The sequence below is a fragment of the Osmerus eperlanus genome, chromosome 11 (assembly GCF_963692335.1).
Source record: "Osmerus eperlanus chromosome 11, fOsmEpe2.1, whole genome shotgun sequence".
In the NCBI taxonomy this organism is placed as follows: Eukaryota; Metazoa; Chordata; class Actinopteri; order Osmeriformes; family Osmeridae; genus Osmerus; species Osmerus eperlanus.
The window spans coordinates 11,514,520-11,533,402 of NC_085028.1; the positions used below are offsets into that span (position 1 = coordinate 11,514,520).

The 18,883-nt window shown below is 41.7% G+C and overlaps 2 protein-coding genes across 3 annotated transcripts in view; both read left to right on the forward strand.

Annotated features, from left to right (window-relative positions):
• Window positions 1-18,450, forward strand: part of lsamp (limbic system associated membrane protein) — a 266,689-nt gene extending 248,239 nt beyond the window's left edge. For both annotated transcript variants that reach the window (XM_062472856.1, XM_062472855.1), the window contains 4 exons: window positions 9,268-9,399; window positions 9,659-9,779; window positions 14,027-14,175; window positions 15,049-18,450. In XM_062472856.1, the coding sequence (XP_062328840.1) occupies window positions 9,268-9,399; window positions 9,659-9,779; window positions 14,027-14,175; window positions 15,049-15,146 (500 nt within the window). In that variant the 3' untranslated portion in view covers window positions 15,147-18,450. The remainder of the gene's footprint in view (window positions 1-9,267; window positions 9,400-9,658; window positions 9,780-14,026; window positions 14,176-15,048) is intronic.
• LOC134028942 (putative uncharacterized protein DDB_G0292636) overlaps window positions 1-18,883 on the forward strand; it is a 384,233-nt gene that overhangs the window by 330,826 nt on the left and 34,524 nt on the right. The window lies entirely within an intron of this gene.

Sequence of the window (18,883 nt, forward strand, 5' to 3'; positions counted from 1 at the left end):
CCCTCATGTGTTCAGACTCTCCGCAGTTACCTCAGGAATTTCTCTTATGAAAAGTCTATCATTGTAGTTGTCAAGTGGCAACATTTTGCAGACTCTCATTTTAAATAAAGGTCTGCGTAACATTCTTTGCCCTAACGGTTTGAGGGATGAAGTGGCCACTGGCTGCAGTTAAATTGGTATTCCTCAGCGGAGCTGTTTATGTGAGATGTAATAGCTGGCTCCCTTCAAGTGTCTCCATTTATTAGTGATGCACTTAGTTTCTACAGGCCGGACAGGGATATTTACTGGCCACCCATTCCCTCATTTCCTGCCACCTGTCTTGTTGCCTAGCATTCATTACTGGGCATATCAGTTAATCCGTTTATAATTGGGTTTGTTTGTTTTGTAATGACAAGAGGAACACAATAGATGGGTTCAGTATGAGAAGACAAAACATGCATGCCCCATTTCCAAAACACTTTCAGACTCAACAAGAAAAACGAGCTGTCAGACATATAAACCCATGCACACATACTTTGCCAAAATATAAATGTTGGTTGTGTTTTAACTGGTTCTCAAAAGGGGGCCTATGTTGGTTCACATTTTACAGTAGTTTGTACATACAATGACAGTCTCCTTCTCTTACCAGATCCAAACATAATCACTATATTTTTGGAACTGGTAGGAGAAGGAGAGAGACAGTCAAATGACAGATTCACATAGTTTGACTGCTTGTCAAATGTCCATGGTTGCCTACTAGTTCCTTTAAACAATAACTTAAAACTGATAGTCCCAATGGCATTTTGTATTTTTGGAATGTGGGTTTAAATTTGAATTATTTAGATTTTGTGTACATTTTCAAACAAAATACATTAATCATATTACTTCTTTGTTGGGCCCATAATGCTTCTCTCCCCAGTCCAATATAAACTATTGTTTTATTACAACATTTATTTTGTGCGTTGGTACATCAAATATGCCTTCATGAAGTTACTCCCTCTTTTGATGCCTCAGTCTGAATGGTGACATCAGTTCCTGTCAGTTCCTGACGCCTGCTTCCCTGGCAGTGTAAACCTCTCTGTGCTCAATCATTAGAAATGCCACCTGATTTAGGAAGTGCAAACGATACTGGAGCAGAGAGGATAGATTTGGGTAATAAGCTATTTAGAATTCTCGTCCATTCTTGCACATATTTAAACAACCTTTGCTTCAAAGTCTTTGGAGTATTGGCTCCGAGGCACAATGGTGGTTCTGTATGAAATATAAACAAATAAACTGGATAGACCTAAAGATCAAAGTGATTGTTTTCACACTCATTTCACAGTTCTCACTATTAATATCCATGTAAACATCTAATTCATATCCATCCCATTCACGTCATTGTGGTACTATATTAACTTAGTTGTTGTCATCATGTGTGATGTCATGGTCTAAAATTAGGTTGTCACATTAGTTTTTCGGAAGTGCTCATAAAATCTTCATATAGGTACCAATAGTACTGGCTTTGTTCATCTGAAACACTCAAGAGGATTGGAGAATGTAAGACAAGCTTAAGAATAACTTGGTAGCCTCCCCTCACACAGCACTTGGCTGAGTTTCTGTTATTCTTTCTGAACATTTTACATTGGCTTACACAAGGCCAATTCACATTACTCATTCACGACATACGTTTTCTGATGAGTCATCTAGATTTCTATTTCATAACTTTTCTATATTCTATTCTTCTAACTGTAAATATTGTATATCTATAAAGTGTAATGGCTGTAAGTGTGATAGCAAAGTGGATGTAGTAGAGGGGCAGTCGAAGGCTGCAATTGTAAGTAAAAACATTGTTCTTAACTTGCTGGGTTAAATACAGGTTGAAAAGAAAGAAAGAAAGAAAATGTAGTGTGTTGCAGATACTTACATTATTTCAAGGCAGAAATATCCTTTGAGATCCATAAAGTGAATTGAATTGACTACAAACAATAAAAACTAGCCAAATGTTTACCAAATAAAGATGCTAGATGCATGCTCATGTAGCACATGTTCCCTGTTTTTAGATAGCCTGTAGAAGATTGGATGTTAATTTTTTCAGAATAATTCACGTATTTCACCCAAGACTGTTTCATGAACACTGTTGAATCATGCAATTCTAGGTCATCAAAGCAATCAAATAACTGAACACAATATGATGTGGTGAATGAGCACTTAGACTTAGTTTACAATGTCAAATCCTTTCAGAGAAATTCTTGTGTTCAGCAGCTATGTTGGATGTTGTTGCTAGGATCGATTGAAAGGCCCAGTGGTGGGTTGCTTGAAGGGGGGTGGGGGGGTCAATCAAGCGAGGAGATGGGGAAGGGGGTTGTGTTAAGTTCTGCAATCACACACACTCACAATAACACACATGCGCTCCGCAATGTTGTTTACTTCTCCCTGTGTGTGTGTGTGTTTAAAGGTCGCAGGCGAAGAGACTCCCAACTGGGCGCGTTCAGAAGGGAAATAGAACTGTTGGTCAAGCAAGGAATTTCTTCCTGTACGCTCCTCGGATCACTGGGATCGGAGTCATGCAAGGATGAAAACTACACGGCCCTTTGGCGCCCCTCAAATTACACGCCACAGGGGTGGAGACAGGGCTCTGCACGCGGGCTAGGGGGGGGGGGGCTTGGGGGGGTAACATGTAAAGAGGAGACTTTGAGATTACACAACCATGGGGTCGTAGAAGAAGAGAGAGAGATGTTAAAGTATGCAAATAAGGAGTCTCATTAAACGTGCAATCACTCACATCATTGGGTAATTCGGAACTTGCAAACGGTTAATTAATGTTAAATTATGCATTTGAAGTTCTCCCTCCCGACCCCACACCTCCATCAGTATAACATGGTTTGTCAGGCATTTAGTTCTGGAGGCTAGGTAGCTGCTGTGCTCTGGTGTTCCACTGCTAATGCTCACATTCTTGGACAGTAGAAAGAGAGAGACAACCAAGAGACACCATACTATATTGCTCTCACGCTTTCCCTCCCAGCAGGTGCAAAAACAACGTATTTCCAGTGCTTTCTCCACAGTATGGAGCGTTTTCATTGGAAGTACCGAAGCGTGTGCGGTGACAGCAGCGTTGCCATGTGGCGGTTACCTTCGTCGGGTCATTTCCTGTTTATAACCTAAGTCTCATACTGATGACCTCACGTCCTGTCTGCTCCCATGTCTCAAAGACAACAGCAGATGGAATCACCTGCAATATAACAAGAATTACACTGACACTCACTGTCTTTGAGAATGTGTTTTTTTTCTTTTTTGGAGTTGCTTATGTTGATATTGATTTTAAAGCCTGTGTGGTGTATGTGGAGAGAAAAACAATCAATCAGAGAGGAGCTAGCGGAATTGTGGGGGGTACTTTAGACATACCCTGCTAACACCCTTCTTCCGTATCAGCTTTTTTCCCAGACTGGACTAGACAGTCACCCTCTGTCACCCTGTGCCATCTGCCCCCCCCTTCTTTCTGTCCCTCTCTCTGTCTCTATCACTCCTTGTCCCTCCCTCTCCACCTTGCCTGCCTCTCTCATCTGTCCATCTCTCTGTCCCTCTCACTCTCCCCCTCCCTCCCTCCCTCTCTCTCTCTCTCTCTCTCTCTCTCTCTCTCTCTCTCTCTCTCTCTCTCTTCTCTCTCTGCCTCTCCACTAGAGCAGGGCAACAGCCACTTCAGTACCCCTCCAGTCCTCCTCTCCTCTTCCCCCTCCTTCTGTCAGCTGTGAGATTGAAGAAGTTCATCCCTGAACAGACCAGATATATATATATATATATATAGAGAGAGAGAGAGAGAGAGAGAGAGAGAGAGAGAGAGAGAGCGAGAGCGAGAGCGAGAGAGCGCGAGAGAGAGAGAGAGAGAGAGAGAGAGAGAGAGAGAGAGAGAGAGAGAGAGAGAGAGAGAGAGAGAGAGAGAGAGAGAGAGAGAGAGAGAAAAGTCACATAAGGTCCCTGACTCACATGGAGAGGGGAGATAGGAACTGAGTGGTTAGGGTAGTGCTGGAGCTAGTGTGTATGCCTGTGTGTGGTGTGTGTGTGTGTGTGCGTCTTTGTGTGTGTGTCTCCCAGGCAGTCTGACTGAAGTGTGCAATGTGTCCCTACCAGCGACCCTCATGTCCGGTCCTGTCCATTACCTCCGCCTTGATTTGCTCAGGGCTGTCCTTGTGACACATATAGCATCTGCTCCTGGGAGGAGGCTAACAGGGCCCCCCAGAACATACATCTGGCTCCCAACTGGACTAAGGCCATCTCTCTGTCACTGGGCATGCTTCCTGCTTCTCCCCTGATTTTGAATCCTTAAGCCTTCACTTCCCTGGGTGTGTACTCTGCACCCTAAAACTGAACCTGAGGCTGCGAGACTCCTTCTCCTAAAGAATAACACCCACACGCACCCAACACACGTGCACACAGGGCCGCACACCTACATGTGAAATATGCATGTGTTGTTGATGCGCTACACATTCCTCAGCCTTCAGCCTGCTACAAGCTGTTTGTGTTCACACATTCACTGTGAGAATGACTTGAAGGGAGTGTTGACCTCTCTATCTCTGGAGATAGATGTGTAATAGTCGAAAGCTCCACTGTAAATACAGCCCCCAGATTGAGGGTAATATTTGTTTGTTTTTACTGTGTCAGATTCTTTGAGGCAGATTTACGAAACTAAATGGAAATATTAATATATGTTTGTTTGGTTTGGTTGAGTTTAAATCATATCATTTGCAGTGATTTTTTCCTTTCTAACTGTTGTAAGTCTTCTATGAAGGGGAAACGTAACGCTCGTCTCACTGTTTGCTGGGTGTGTTGCTGACGCATGTGTAACAGACGTGACCACGCCCCCGTCGGAGGTACACTCGGACGAAGTTCTCCCATACTGGGGATCGAATACGCCACCTCCGGCATCCCAAGCGCAACCACTACCAGCTACGCCAACGAAAAGATAGCGATTTACTGGCACCGGTGGCCTGTGTATATACCTGAGGAGTGAGTTTAACGGATGTACACCAGCTACACATGCTGTTGGGGTTTTCAAACTTAACTGCTGGGGGAACCAAAAGAAGGATAAGAATGCACCCAATGTGTTTCAGCTTAGTGGTTCACTGTGTTTCCCCACTAGGAATGTAGGCTAATGAGGTAAAAGTGCTGTAGTGATAATTATGTATCGTAGGTCAACCTGTCATAATTAAAATCAGACTACAGTACATCTTCCTCCCTGACAGAGAGATAGACAATGTGGTGTTATCCCCTGATGATGCACATGCTCTTCATGCAGTCACTTAGACAAAGTCGAGAAGCTTTGGAGACAAAAGGAGCTAAATGTCGCAGAGCCATTTGCGCTTGTCCCTTGTAAGTTTCAGAAATCAACTGCTTAACATAAATTAGCATTCACCATATAAATGTAAGGTTTCACACAGTGGTGAAGTCGTGCTCATAAATGATGCATGAGAGTATGCAAATGAGCATCCAGTTGCCAACTGCAGTTGCAGATTGTTAGTTCTGTCTCGCACATTCCACTGTCTCACTCTGTCCCCCTTTCTATATTTCTCTGTCTCTCTGTTTCTCACTAATGTTGGCCTGCAAACTTGGCACCCGTAGTCCTCCATGGAGAGAGCCCAAACACAGGCTCACCTCAGCAAGCTTTCTTGTGTGCATGTGTCCACCGTGTGTGTGTGTGTTTGCGTGCGTGTGTGTGCACGCGCGCGTGTTTGCGTGTGCAATGCCAGCCTCACAATGGCCAAACAATGAGAGGTTCTAACCAAAAAGCACTTCTCCAGATTCTTAATGCTGTTATTAACAGGACGAAGGATGACACTCGGAAATCTAAATAATGTGCTCATCAGCAAGATTGCCCTCTCGGAAGCAGTGGCATTAGTGTGTGTGTGTGTGTGTTTGTATGTGTTGGATTTTTGATCTAAAGTTTACACATTTTCTAGGAATTAAAGTAAGTCATTATAAAAGGAATTATTCGACAATATGCCAAAAACTCTCTACCACACATCTCTGATTCTGGCTTTCCTAAGCTGCAAAACTGTAGCTTCCTCTCTATCTCTCTTTCTCTCTGTATATTTACATATATATACAGTCCATATAGATCTATCCAGTATACCAGTATATAAACACATTTCTGACTCTCTGTCTTTCTTTTTCTCTCTCTTTCTCTCTCTGAAATGGCTTTTCCTGAGCATACTGCGACATAGCCTCAGGGCACAGGGTTTGAGTAAAAAGGAAAATATGTCAAAAATAATTGTATGCATTGTTGTCTTGAGATCAACATGAGTAATTAATGTACATAAGTACAATTGAGCTTTTTGTCAAATGGAACATTCCATCCAAAGACCATTTCCATCTCAAAGTAATAGGCATAATAGAGATTAGGTTTATTTTGAACCAACCAATCTTTTACAGTTTAGCAGATATATACTTAGCATTGTTCATCCTTTGTTTTCTCATTACTACCAGCAGTGAAAAGAATTGTGATGGTGCATTCAAATGTGCACTTGGTGTAACAATGTTGTGCCTTATTGAATGAACAATTCAATACAGATAGAATTTGTATTTTAGGGGCCAAGTTGGTGAAGGTGGCTTTGGAAGTGATGTGCTCGAGGGGTTAAACTGGCCTTGAACAGTGATGTATATTCACAGATACATTAATAATATGTTGTGACTGTAGCTTGCAACATGGAGACAGTCTCGCCCAAAAGGAGGGTAAGGGAACCATCATGAGAGTACCGTACCGTGTAGAAAGAAATTGGGTTACATTACCAAAACAAGATGAATCTTAACATCCACTTACTATACCTCTGAAAAGCCACATTTCTCCCAACACAAGTTTCGCTTGTGCAATGGCTCATACTGCTAAGCTTGAATGAAGTGTAACTGCATAGCAGTTATTTTGTGACTGTAATGGTGTTAATTAAGGTATTTCTCTGTAGTTACGTGGTAGTTAACAACCGACAAAGTAAGCTATAGAGCTGCGAGTCTCAGCTAAACATGGTTATTCATGTGTTAAACTAATGTCCACAGTGTTGACACACACAGACCTTTCCAGCTTTCACTTGCCAATTAAATGCACACTTTGGAAGGTAGTATTGTAGATAGGGGTTTGCCACCCCTACAAACCTTTGCTTTGTGTAAATGGGAGTTTCACACCAAAATGTATCTCTCAGTTCAGTTCCTTCCTAAATCCGTCTGTAGCCAGTCAGTCGCATAGTGTGAGATTTGCACCCCTCTTTCAGATTTAAATAAACCTGTATAATTCAATTAAGTGAGTTATTTCATTCCAAGTGGCAAAAGCCCACATCTAAGACCCTTTGCTAAGAAATGACTCATTAATTCATGAAATATTCGTAGGGTTTTTTGTCCTGTAGATCTTGATCCCAGTATTTTCCCTCAGATGATGGTGTGAGATAAGGACACTTCTTTGTATTCTCTTCTGCCTCAATTGCTTCCCGGCCCAACTCTCCAGATGTAATTACACCAACATAGGCTTGCATGGCCTCTGTGGCATTATAATCTCTCTAAAAGTGAACATTCCCCATCAATCAGTGCTGCACTCCCCTGAGAGGTAGCTGGGCCCGATACCTGCTGGAGCCACACACAGAGAGACAAAACCAGCTCTGTCTAGCTGACGAATAGTATCACTCGATTATTTCCGAATCTCCCTTGTTCATACGTATGGACGTTATGGAGAGTTGAGATGTCACGCTGTAATTATGAAGATATTTTCTGAAGGCTCCCTCTCTTTGTCTCTGTCATTGTCTTCCTCTATTAATATATCTTCCCATTCCCTCTCTCTCCCTTTCTCTGTTTTTTTGCTCTCTTACCTTCTCTATCTTTCTCTCTCTGTCTCACTCTCACATCCTCTTTCCTTGCTCTCCTTTCCTTCTCCCTCTGCCAGTCCTGTGTAATGTGTTGTACAGTAAGCAATGAAACAATCATTTTCCATGGCAACGGATCTCAATCATACCAGTCCAGGCTCAACTGGTTGGCCAGCAGTCTCTTAAACACGCCAGAGCCCATCTTTGATCCTGATCCCTGTGAGCCTTTCATCATCGTAATATTATCCAGCTCCGTAATAAGGTTCTGAGACGAATGGACAATGATTTCATGGCAAGGATGAAAGTCAAGAACACACACATGGATTGTGGATGATCTGCACAGTACTGTGACCAGGCTTTGATGTAGAAAAACTTATTATATGTCATTATATTATAAAATTATTTTTTCTTGGATTTGATTTTTTCTCTCCTATGCGTCACTTTTTTGTTGTTGTTGTTAGTCACTAAACCGAAAAAAGAATGTTTTTCCTCGTGTTGTGTTTGTTTTGTTAGGTTGTACTGTGCTCTGTCATGCTGTTCTTTGCTGTGTTTGGTTTGGTGATTTAGACCGGTCACAGTTGCTTGATTCCCAAGCAGATCGGTTTCCCTCAGCCAAACTCTAGTTGTTGGTTCATTTCCCAGAACTGAGTGGTAGAGTTTTTGTGGGTGCCTTTGCAGTCCAGACGCAGGGAGTTAGTTGGCTACGCTATCGGCATTTATTGTAGGGCAGTTGGACTCCTATTCTTGGATTTTTTGTGATGTAATTTCCTTTTCGCAGCCAAGCATCCACTCATTTCTCATTTACCATATTATAGGGATTGAGGGAATCGTCTGTGGAATCATGATGGTTATTAAACTCACTTACACTCACTTCACCCCCAGAATGATATTGCAGATATTTGTATATGTTTTTGTAATCCCATTGAGAGATACCGAAAGAGCGACACTGTGGGAAGAGACCATAACTCACATCTAATGGAAACAGCTATTTCTTCTATTCAGTCTTAGAAAAATGGATTGTTCTCTTCTATAACCTCCATTGTATGATACGATGCACCTTTGTGAAAGGAGTGATGGAGAGAGGGGTACTAGAGGTGCAGCTCATTAGTCTGGGAGCTGACTGTTCTCCAAGCCTGGGTTTCTGGTTCCTCACATGCAGGCTGACATTGATTCACCAATCAGCCTCATTCTGAATGTCAGGTTCATTTAAAGCAAGGAAGTGATGCAAAGATGTGTGGTCATACTTAAAGCTGTCTCAAACTCAAACTATGTCTCTTGTATGAAATGTTTAAAAAAATCGGACTCTTTTCCTCCTCATTTTCTCTTTCCATTTCCCCCCTTGCTCTTCCTCTTTCCTCACCCTTTCCTTCCTCCCTCATTATCTTCTCGCTTACCTCATACACTCCTCTCCTACAACCCCCCCCCATCCACCCCTCACCCTCACACATAAACCTCAACCTTTGTGCCACAGCGGAGCCTTTAGATGGTCTGGAGTACCTGGACATCATCGGGATCCGGAGGAACCAGGCAGGGCGCTACGAGTGTAAAGCCAGCAATGATGTCGCCACACCGGACGTCAAATACGTCAATGTCATTGTCAACTGTGAGTACAGGCTTCTGTTAGTCAATGCAAACTGACCCGGAAGTATGTTTATAATAACCCCTCAGCAATTACAATGCAGTTCACTTAAGTTTTGTAAGTGTAACGGGTTATAAATCAGCTTTTCTCTCTCGTGTCCATTGTAATCCAGTACCTGACCATTTAAATCGATTAAATTTCATTTAATATAATGGATGCATGGATGGATTTAATATACTAGATCTCCTGTTTGGAAATAACTTGATCGGTGTGACTTCTACAGACCCCCCCGCCATCAAGACCGCCAAGAGCTCGGAGACCCAGGTGGGCCGAATGGGGGTCCTGCAGTGTGACGCTGCAGCGGTCCCCACACCAGAGTTCGAGTGGTACAGGGACGAAAAGAGGTAGGGGCCACCTCTACCCCCCTCCCCCTCCACCTCTACCCCCCTCCACCTCTACCCCCCTCCACCTCTATCCTGGCTATATTCGCAATGTCTATTTGACTATCGACAGTATTCAATATACTTTGTAACTGTGCAATTTAACCACGGGAACACAACCACAATTCTGTAGATAGAGTAATTGGGTCTTGTGGTTTAGTCAACGCAAAAAAAAAAATCCCACAGTTCAACACCAAATTATGACAAACAACCCAGAGTGCAAATGAGCCATACTGTACAGCAAACCTCCAGAGGATCATTCTTCAATCACAGAAGCAACCATTTCTTGTGACAGTCCTTGTGTTGGAATTGGCAGCTGGAATGGCTTCTGTACAGCACAGACTCACTCATCAAAGGAAATAACAAAATGTAAATAAGGTTTAAGCACAAGCTTGCGAGGAGATGTGGCATGGTTGAACCATGAAGATACTTCTAGAGATGGAGCGACCGTGATGATATTCAAAGCTGCAATGTTCTTTTGACACTTCTAAAGCAATCATCTGGAGATTGGCTGGTTGTGGAGGACCAATGGACAGGTTGACTCTGTTATAGTGCTGCTCATGATAAGGAAATCAAACTTCTAGTCTATCTCTTTGAAGAATCATTCCAATTCCGATTCAGCCACTGATCGACTGTGATAATACGATATCAGAACCGAGCAAAAACACAGTCCTCAAGAACAGAAAACAAACGCTATCTCCAATTTGCCATAAAAGTAATCTCGCAGTTAAGATTTATGATCGTTTCGATATTGGTATTATCTCTACGCTTTGTTTTGTGCTGCGCCATTTGTCTTCTCTGTTTTGTCGCGGTGAGTGTTTGGCTGGGTTCCCTATGGAAGTTTTTGTCCCTTGAGGAGGACTGTGAATTGCTAGCCAGAAGTCTGCCAAAGTCTCCCAAACAAATACAACTGCAGTTAAGCATCCAAATAAACAAAGTCAGTCAGAAAGTCTTACTTTCATGCCATTTTGCCAGGTCATGTAGTACCTTATCTGCCACCCCGATCCTCTGTGAAGTTCTCAAAGGATTGGGCCGAGTTCCACAGGGGCGTGCAGATGGAGACAGTAATCATGTGAAGAGAAAGGGAGGGAGATTGAGAGAGATCCTGCCTGATCCTCAGCCAGACAATCTCTGCCTCATTAGTGAAGATGCTCGGCCTTTGATCAGCGTCCTCCGGACCTATCAAACGTCTCTGTCTCATTACGCCCTGCCCGCCGCCACACCCCTGGACTCAGATCAGCTGGCCTGGACTAGAACATGCCTCCTTTCATTACGTCTACAAGGAACCCATGGACGTAATGTACAAACGTTCAAACGTTTTTCTTTGTGACTCAGGAGATACTGGGTCTGGACCGAGTGTCGTTTGAGGTGGGCTAACTATAACCAAACTATAACCACCTCTCACAAAACAAAACATCTAGGAGACCAAAGTCGAATTTGTAGTCCTAGGTGCTCTACTTGGGGTTTTGTAGTCGCAGGCAGGGCTGCTAGTTGTTCCAGACAACCTGTGCCACATACTGTGGGCACAACGAGAGATAAAACGCTCTGATATGAGAAGACCTCTTCACTTTAAATTATGTAAAATCTTTGGAATTGGACACGTTCTTGTAAGTTAATTGTTAGGGTAACCTATTACATTTAGTCATTTAGCAGACGCTCTTATCCAGAGCGACTTACCTATTACCCTACAGTTGCACCATCCCTGTCAATATTGTTGATATCCAACTTTAGATGCAGCCATGTGATCAGATCCTGATGAAGCTTGATGAAGCTTGGCACCAGCCACTTTGTCCTCCTCTTCTCTTCCTCCGTCTTCTCTCCTCCTCCCGTTCCTCCAATCACCATTCGGTCCTCTGAATAGCTGGCTCAGATCATTCACATCAGGATTTGGGGGTTAAAAACTTGCAGTGTGAGTCAACACTTCTCAAGATAGTCGGTAGGTGAATGCTGCCCCCTGGCAGGGGAAGCTGGAGTTGCACTGGAAGTGTTGAGAGCTGTCAGACATGTCTATGCTTTACTCCTCAGACTGAATGTGTTCAACATAATCAACCCCTCCTATTATCCATCGTAATTGGATAACTCCTATAGTGTCTTTGGAGCTGTTGAGGTCCATACTGAGGTCCATCTACCCAGACGCTCCCATGTTACCCTGCTCCTCATCTCTCTCCACTGGCTACCTATCATGGCCCGTATCAGATTCAAGACCCTGGTATTGACCTTCCGAGCAGTGAACGGGACTGCACCCGTCTACATCAAGTCTCTCCTGCAGCCTTACACCCCCACCCGTCACCTACGGTCTTCTTCAGACAACCGCCTGGTGGTCCCACCGCTCAAGAGTGCCCGGTCCCAACACAAGCTCTTCTCCTGTCTGGCCCCCCAGTGGTGGAATCAACTCCCCACCTCCATCAGAGACACTGACTGTCTCTCCACCTTCAAGAAAAGGCTCAAGACGCACTTGTTCCGGGAGTACAACGGTACTTAGGAATGGTTCGCTTGACCCGATGTTAGTTTCCTCAAGGATCACAATGACTCTTGCTTAGAGACTTGTTGCTCTTGTGGTTAGTGGTAACTGACTTAAATTTTTGTACTCGCTGTGATATATTGTTTTTATTATTGTTGCTTGCTTTTTTCCACAGGTACACTTGCACTTATAGCAGTTCATGTTGTTTAATTGTAACTTGTTTAACTACATGCTCTTATGGTTCTTCCCTTTGGCACTTATTTTGGTTGTTCACAATGTGTGCTTCATGTTTTGGCTACTCGCAATGTTTTGTGGCTATCTCGTTGTTATGATCAGTGACCTATGCACTTTGTAAAGCTCTCTCTTGGAAGTCGCTTTGGATAAAAGCGTCTGCTAAATGAATAAATGTAAATGTAAATGTACTAAAGCACTCAAAATAGGCTAGGGCCAGGACTAGCCCTAAACCTTTGCAGAGTTAAGAGTAACTATGTGACTATGATTCTTCTGACCTCTGTTGGGCTTCCAACTCTGTATTACTCACAGTACAAATCACATAAATGTAAACATATATTCATGCACTGGGATCCCAGAATGCCTTGTGGTATCTGAGCCTGTCACATGGGCCCTAGAGGCTGATAGCTTGTTTAGGAAGTCATTTCCCAACATGTCCCTTACTCCAGGCCTTACCGCTGGATGTGTGCTGTGGCTTGTGTGTCCCATTTAAACACCCCTCTGCACATCTTTCCAGATCTGTCTCTCTCTCCTCCCTCCCTCTCTCTCTCTCTCTCTCTCTCTCTCTCTCTCTCTCTCTCTCTCTCTCTCTCTCTCTCTCTCTCTCTCTCTCTCTCTCTCTCTCTCTCTCTCTCGCTCTCTCTCACACACATACCCATGCTTCACCCATGACCCCCCCCCCGAGCTGTCCGTGTAGGAGAATCTCTGCACTTCATCAGCTTTCCATTCCCTAACAGATCAGATTATGCTGTCTCATGATCTGTGCTTTTCTTTTTATGCTAATTCTTCATCTGCTGGAGTGTGTCAACCCCCCCCCCCCCTCCAACCTCTCTATTGCTCAGATTAACACATCAGCATGAAAGAATCAAAAGTCCTACAAATATGACATACTTGGATTTATTTAACTCCATTGTGTGTGCTTTTTTTCAATGGTCAGCCCAGGACACGTTAATTTTGTATGAGTGTCTCCAGAAGCTGGCAAATCCTAGTAATTCAGATTTAGATTTATATATAGATGTATTTATTGCAATCTATGAAGTTATGCAAGGCCAAATCGTTTGTGTTTTCGCTGCTATCAGGTATTCTATGCACAGGGAAAAAACATAACTGGACACATTATTAGAAAACCTATTGACAGTCTTACAGTGCTCACCAACTAAACAATGAACTATCATGTTATTTTATTATATATCATTGTCCTATTTTTACTATAGTAATCATGTATTGGCTTATGTTGTAGTATTGGACTCACCACAGTGGAATCCTAGCATCCAGGATGACATGGTCTACTATGTCTGTTACAAGAGTACTGTGGTCAGAACCACTATAGTATTACACCAGGAGGTTACAACACTTTATCTAGAATCGTCTACTGTACTTCAAACATCATGTACTCACCACTGGGAAGGTTGCCTAGGATTCAAACCTCTCTCAAACAGCCTCATTCATACTCTTAAGTGTGATGGTGGACTACACAGCAGTAGTGTTGAGACTGGTCTGTTTCCTTGTACCCCTCCAGGCTATCTAATGCCCAAGGAATCAGTATCCAGATCGTGGGCACTACCACCGTGCTGATGATCTCCAACGTCACGGAGGAGGACTATGGCAACTACACGTGCGTGGCCACCAACAGACTGGGCATCCAGAACGCCAGCCTCTTCCTCTATAGTAAGTGGTGTGAGCTGGCCTCTGTGTCCTACACTGTTCTGGGGCTTGTGGGAGGCACTGCAGATCAACATTTATGTATTCAACTTTAACCTAACCTATTAGCTATAACCATACTAAGAACGTATCATAGAACGACTTACCCCTGGAAAGCCCAACCAAGCCAAAGCCTATACCACAGTTCACTTATTTGACTTGTTCAGCTAAACTGTGATGAAGTGTAACTACACAGTTCCTGGGTAACTACAACATTGCTATGTAATTACATGATTGTAATACAACCTTAATGTAGTGTTGCCAGTTACATTATTAGTCTGACCACTAGATGTCCCCCTTGGTACATGAATAAAGTCCTGCTGTTGCCTCTCATATTATGTGGAATAAGAGGGCTGCCGTCAGACATGGAATATGTAAAACTATAATTCTTACAGGAAAGTCACTTAAAAATGATTGTTGGTCATAACATATCTAGTATGGACTACGAAGGGATCTGAGACTGACACTTGAATATGAAAGCTAGGCTAAAATCAGAATCAGAATTGAGTTTAATCGCCAAGTAAGTGGTCACAAACAAGGAATTTACTTTGGTGGGCAGGTGCAAACAGTGAACATTTAAACATAATGAACAAAGAAAATGTAGAGAATGTACAACAAAATAAAATAAACAACTGGCAGAGCTATACAATGTAATATAAAATTCTAATATAATATAAAATAAAGATACAATATACGTATATAAAATAAAAATAATAATAATGTAGAATAAAAATAATACTGAATATGAATATGTTACATGATATGTTACATAAGTTTCATCATGTGGCATCCCTACTAATCTCTGTCTCTCTCGGCCTCTCTCTCTTTCTCTCCACGCAGGACCTGGGACTGGGCGCGACATCAGCGGTGCCGCCTGTGTATCCCACTCACTGTGGCTCCTCCTAGCCTCCATGGCCTGCCTTCTCTTTAAGTGTTAATAAAACCAACCTCCACCACCCACCACTACCCTGTTAATACCGTTATTACTACCTTAGTACTACCTTATTACATCCAGACTGTTTTCATTATGTAACAAGAGCCCTTGATCTGCGTGCTCAGATGCACCGCATGGATAAACACAAAAAATATGATAACATGGACCAGTTATTAATACATTTTGAGAAATTGGGAATTAGAACAAAAAGCCCTTGTTTAAAATGGTTGTTATTATTATTGATGTTATTATTATATTAATTGCTGTTTTACATGCAGCTGAAACCTTCTGCTTCTTTTGCTCTAAATCTATCTTCTTTTTGGTGGAGGGTTCGGTGGGTGTGTAAGGTTTGTTGTATTTTTGTCCACATAAGAAAATACTTATTCATAGCTGGAATTTCAGGTCTATAACAACAATCACTGACATGTATAAAGAAGCACTGAATGGTGTTTCAAAAAGATTTCCTGTTACATTCATTAGGTACACCTACTTATGTATCGTTAGACTTAAAGGTCAATGTAACCAGTGCTTTATCGAGCAACAAGAAAGTATCTGCCAAATATAAAAAAAACATAAAACAAAACCGAACATTTAAAATGAAAACATACCTGCAGAAGCCTATGAAACAGATGATGTTAGAGGTAACTTACTGCATAGATGCATCACTACTCCAGTCAGCAGTAGTGTCAGTGGATCCCACACGATCTCTCACGCTTGCCGTTTGCTTCACCAGATTTAGTTAAATCAGAACTTGCACAAGCCTCAGAAACACCACAGAGCACCAGGAACACAGTCTGCCCTTGTCCGAGTGGGCCTCCTCATGTCCAGGTGGCCTCAACTGTGTGCTCATTGCTGCTGTGTACGAACGATTGGGTTCCTGTACACTAGCCTGGGGTTAGCTGTGGTCCATGCTCAGTCATAATACCCAAACTGCAGCCTGAGGCTCTTACCTGTTCTGAAATAAAAAGGGAAAAATGTTCTCTCTTTTCAAGACTCAGCAAGCAAAACAATAGGTAGTATAAAAAAATCATACTGTACATTGTACACAATTTTGTATCTCTACGATAAAATAGACACTTGTTGCACCACAGTAACGAGGAATAGTGAGGATTATTACAGTGTAGGTTTGCCTCTGATTACAAACCAAGGGTAAGCTCTGTTTCTCTATAGCAGACTGTATCCAACTTCATATAAACCATACTTTTGCTTTGTTGAGTTTGTCAAATCTTCTCTGCTTTATTGTGAGTATACCAACATGCACCAGGATTCAACTGCTGTTATTTGGATCAAAATGTATGACACCAATGAATGACGTGCTTATATTTTCTGTTTTAAAAGTATGTGTGTTTTCATGAGATTCAGAAATTCATAATATATGGACCTTTATTTTTTTTGTTCAATCATTTGCAGTTTAATGGTGTATATATACTTGAATCCAATTTCCTTCTATAAAAAGACAAATTTAATGTGTCCATGTTTATAAATAGGTTAGTAATCTGTTGAAGATGAACTTGTAGTTTGCCATGGGTGCAGCAATCTGTCGCCCAATGTAAGTAATGACCACTAGATAAAAATGTTTTTAAAAAGGGTTTAATATTAAGGTCATTTTGTGCGTCTATTGTACCTTTCGATTGACAACCAATTTTGTTTGGAAGTGGAGTGAAGGCTTGTGGTATTTAATTGTCATCAAAGGCCTACTTTAGGACAGTGTGAGATTAATACTGAGAGGACTAAACTGTACCCAATCCCACTCTGAATTGTTGCTCAGGCAAGATAGCCTGTTAGCCCGTTAGCACGTCTGTGTAACACTGAAGACACACCAGTGGTGTTGACAAGACTAAACTAGAGACAGTAATTTACTATAAAACATGTAATTAATCCTCACTGAAAACTCATCTTCCTCATAATCATTAAAAAAATCATACACACCAAATGTGTTCATAGTACCTGCTTTGACTCCATGGCTGTGTGTTAGTTAGCCAGTGCTCTCTTCATTTTTTCCAGTCAAGTTTCTACTGTCTCAACAGACTAATATTGTACAGCCTTGAAGTATTATAAAACATATGGGCCAATTACAGAAAACATTAATGTAACATTTGGCACTTACAGGACTAATCTATCAGTTTTAAATCAAGTGTACCCAAGTCTTTTACAGTATTTGCAAATAATAATTGACCACATTCTGTTAGGAAGAGGGTCTGTGCCAGCTCTGGAAAGTTATCTACATATAATTACTAGTTCAGCCATCTTCCTGTATGAAGGAAACCCTATTCTTAAGACTCATCCGATACAACCATATATCACTAACAAATAGGTCATTCTGGTTACCAAACCACCTCTTCATGAGTTATCACCAAACCACCAAAATGGCATCATGTATGTCTCAAAACACCTTCTTATTACAGCGCTGTTGATTGTGTGACATGGTTCCCTCAGTGTTTGTATGTCTATGAGGGTGTATACATCACTGTACTAAGTACACTATTGTATTACTGTAGATGTGCAGTACATGCTGTATTAACTGATCCTGTCTGTCAGAAGTAGCCAACCACTGGACAGGGAAGGCTGGCCTTATAGTGACTGACAGCCTCCTCAGCTAATGAACCATCAGAAGCTGAGGGCCTTTGCAGGAAGTATTGTATGTCCTGCCTATGCATCCAGTGACTGACCCTAATGACTATCAGGGGATCAGAGAGGTGCTGACTTGGCTACCTAGTTTACTAACATTGCATCACATTGAAGCTGTACAAAACAAGCTTGTGTATGCATTTTAGTTACTTTGGATTTTAACCTATTAAAAGTTACCTATGAGCTGCTTTATATACACCAGTCTTTACCTTTGGCCATGAGCTACTGATCCATCTATGTCCACCAAGCTATGGTTACATTTGTAACTCTCCATCTCAATAATTATGTTCACATGTATATAAGATGTTTTTAGAATATTTTTGAGTTGAATCAGGCTATCCATGAATTAACCTGTTGATTTAGCTCAACTGCTGGAACTTCCAATGAGAGAAGGTCACTTTGTCCTTCCTGTGTCACACCAATGGAATTCCCCTGGATGAATGATACAATCATTGCACACAACTATGTCTCATTTTCTATTTCCTTTCATTTATGATATGGGTCCTTGCAATTGGAGACAATGTTCATGACACAAAATAAATTTGTTTGAATTCAGTGTTCTGTATTTGAATGTGGATTGAGATGTTGGTGAATTTTTGGAGAACGCTTGAAGCACACAGTATCTCAAAACTGTGTTCGTCACCATGTAACATGCAAATAAAATAATATATGTATTGTAATTCTCTTTTGATAAATGTGTGTCCAACTATATTTGTAGAAGGTTTCAAAACAACTTCATTTGGATCTTCTTCCACAAGTGGTTTGTCAGACAACAGGTAAGTCATTAGAATGGTTCTAACTGACTCTAGTTTGTTAATAGTCAATAATAGTCAAGTTAATACAATAACTCAATTTTTATTGCAAGAAATGTCGAATATATTGAGCACTTTTCTGGACTTGGATTTCTAATGTGGGATCAACAGACATCAGCTCTATCAGTGTTTAATCAGTGAAATAAGTAATGATCCACCTATAGTCCTCAGGCAAATTACAACACCTAAGCAATCAGCATATAATATATTTTATATAAACTATTTTATAACATATTATATAAAAAACAATTTGATGATGTGACACACATATTTAGCAACTTTGCAGAGCCTTCAATGTAGT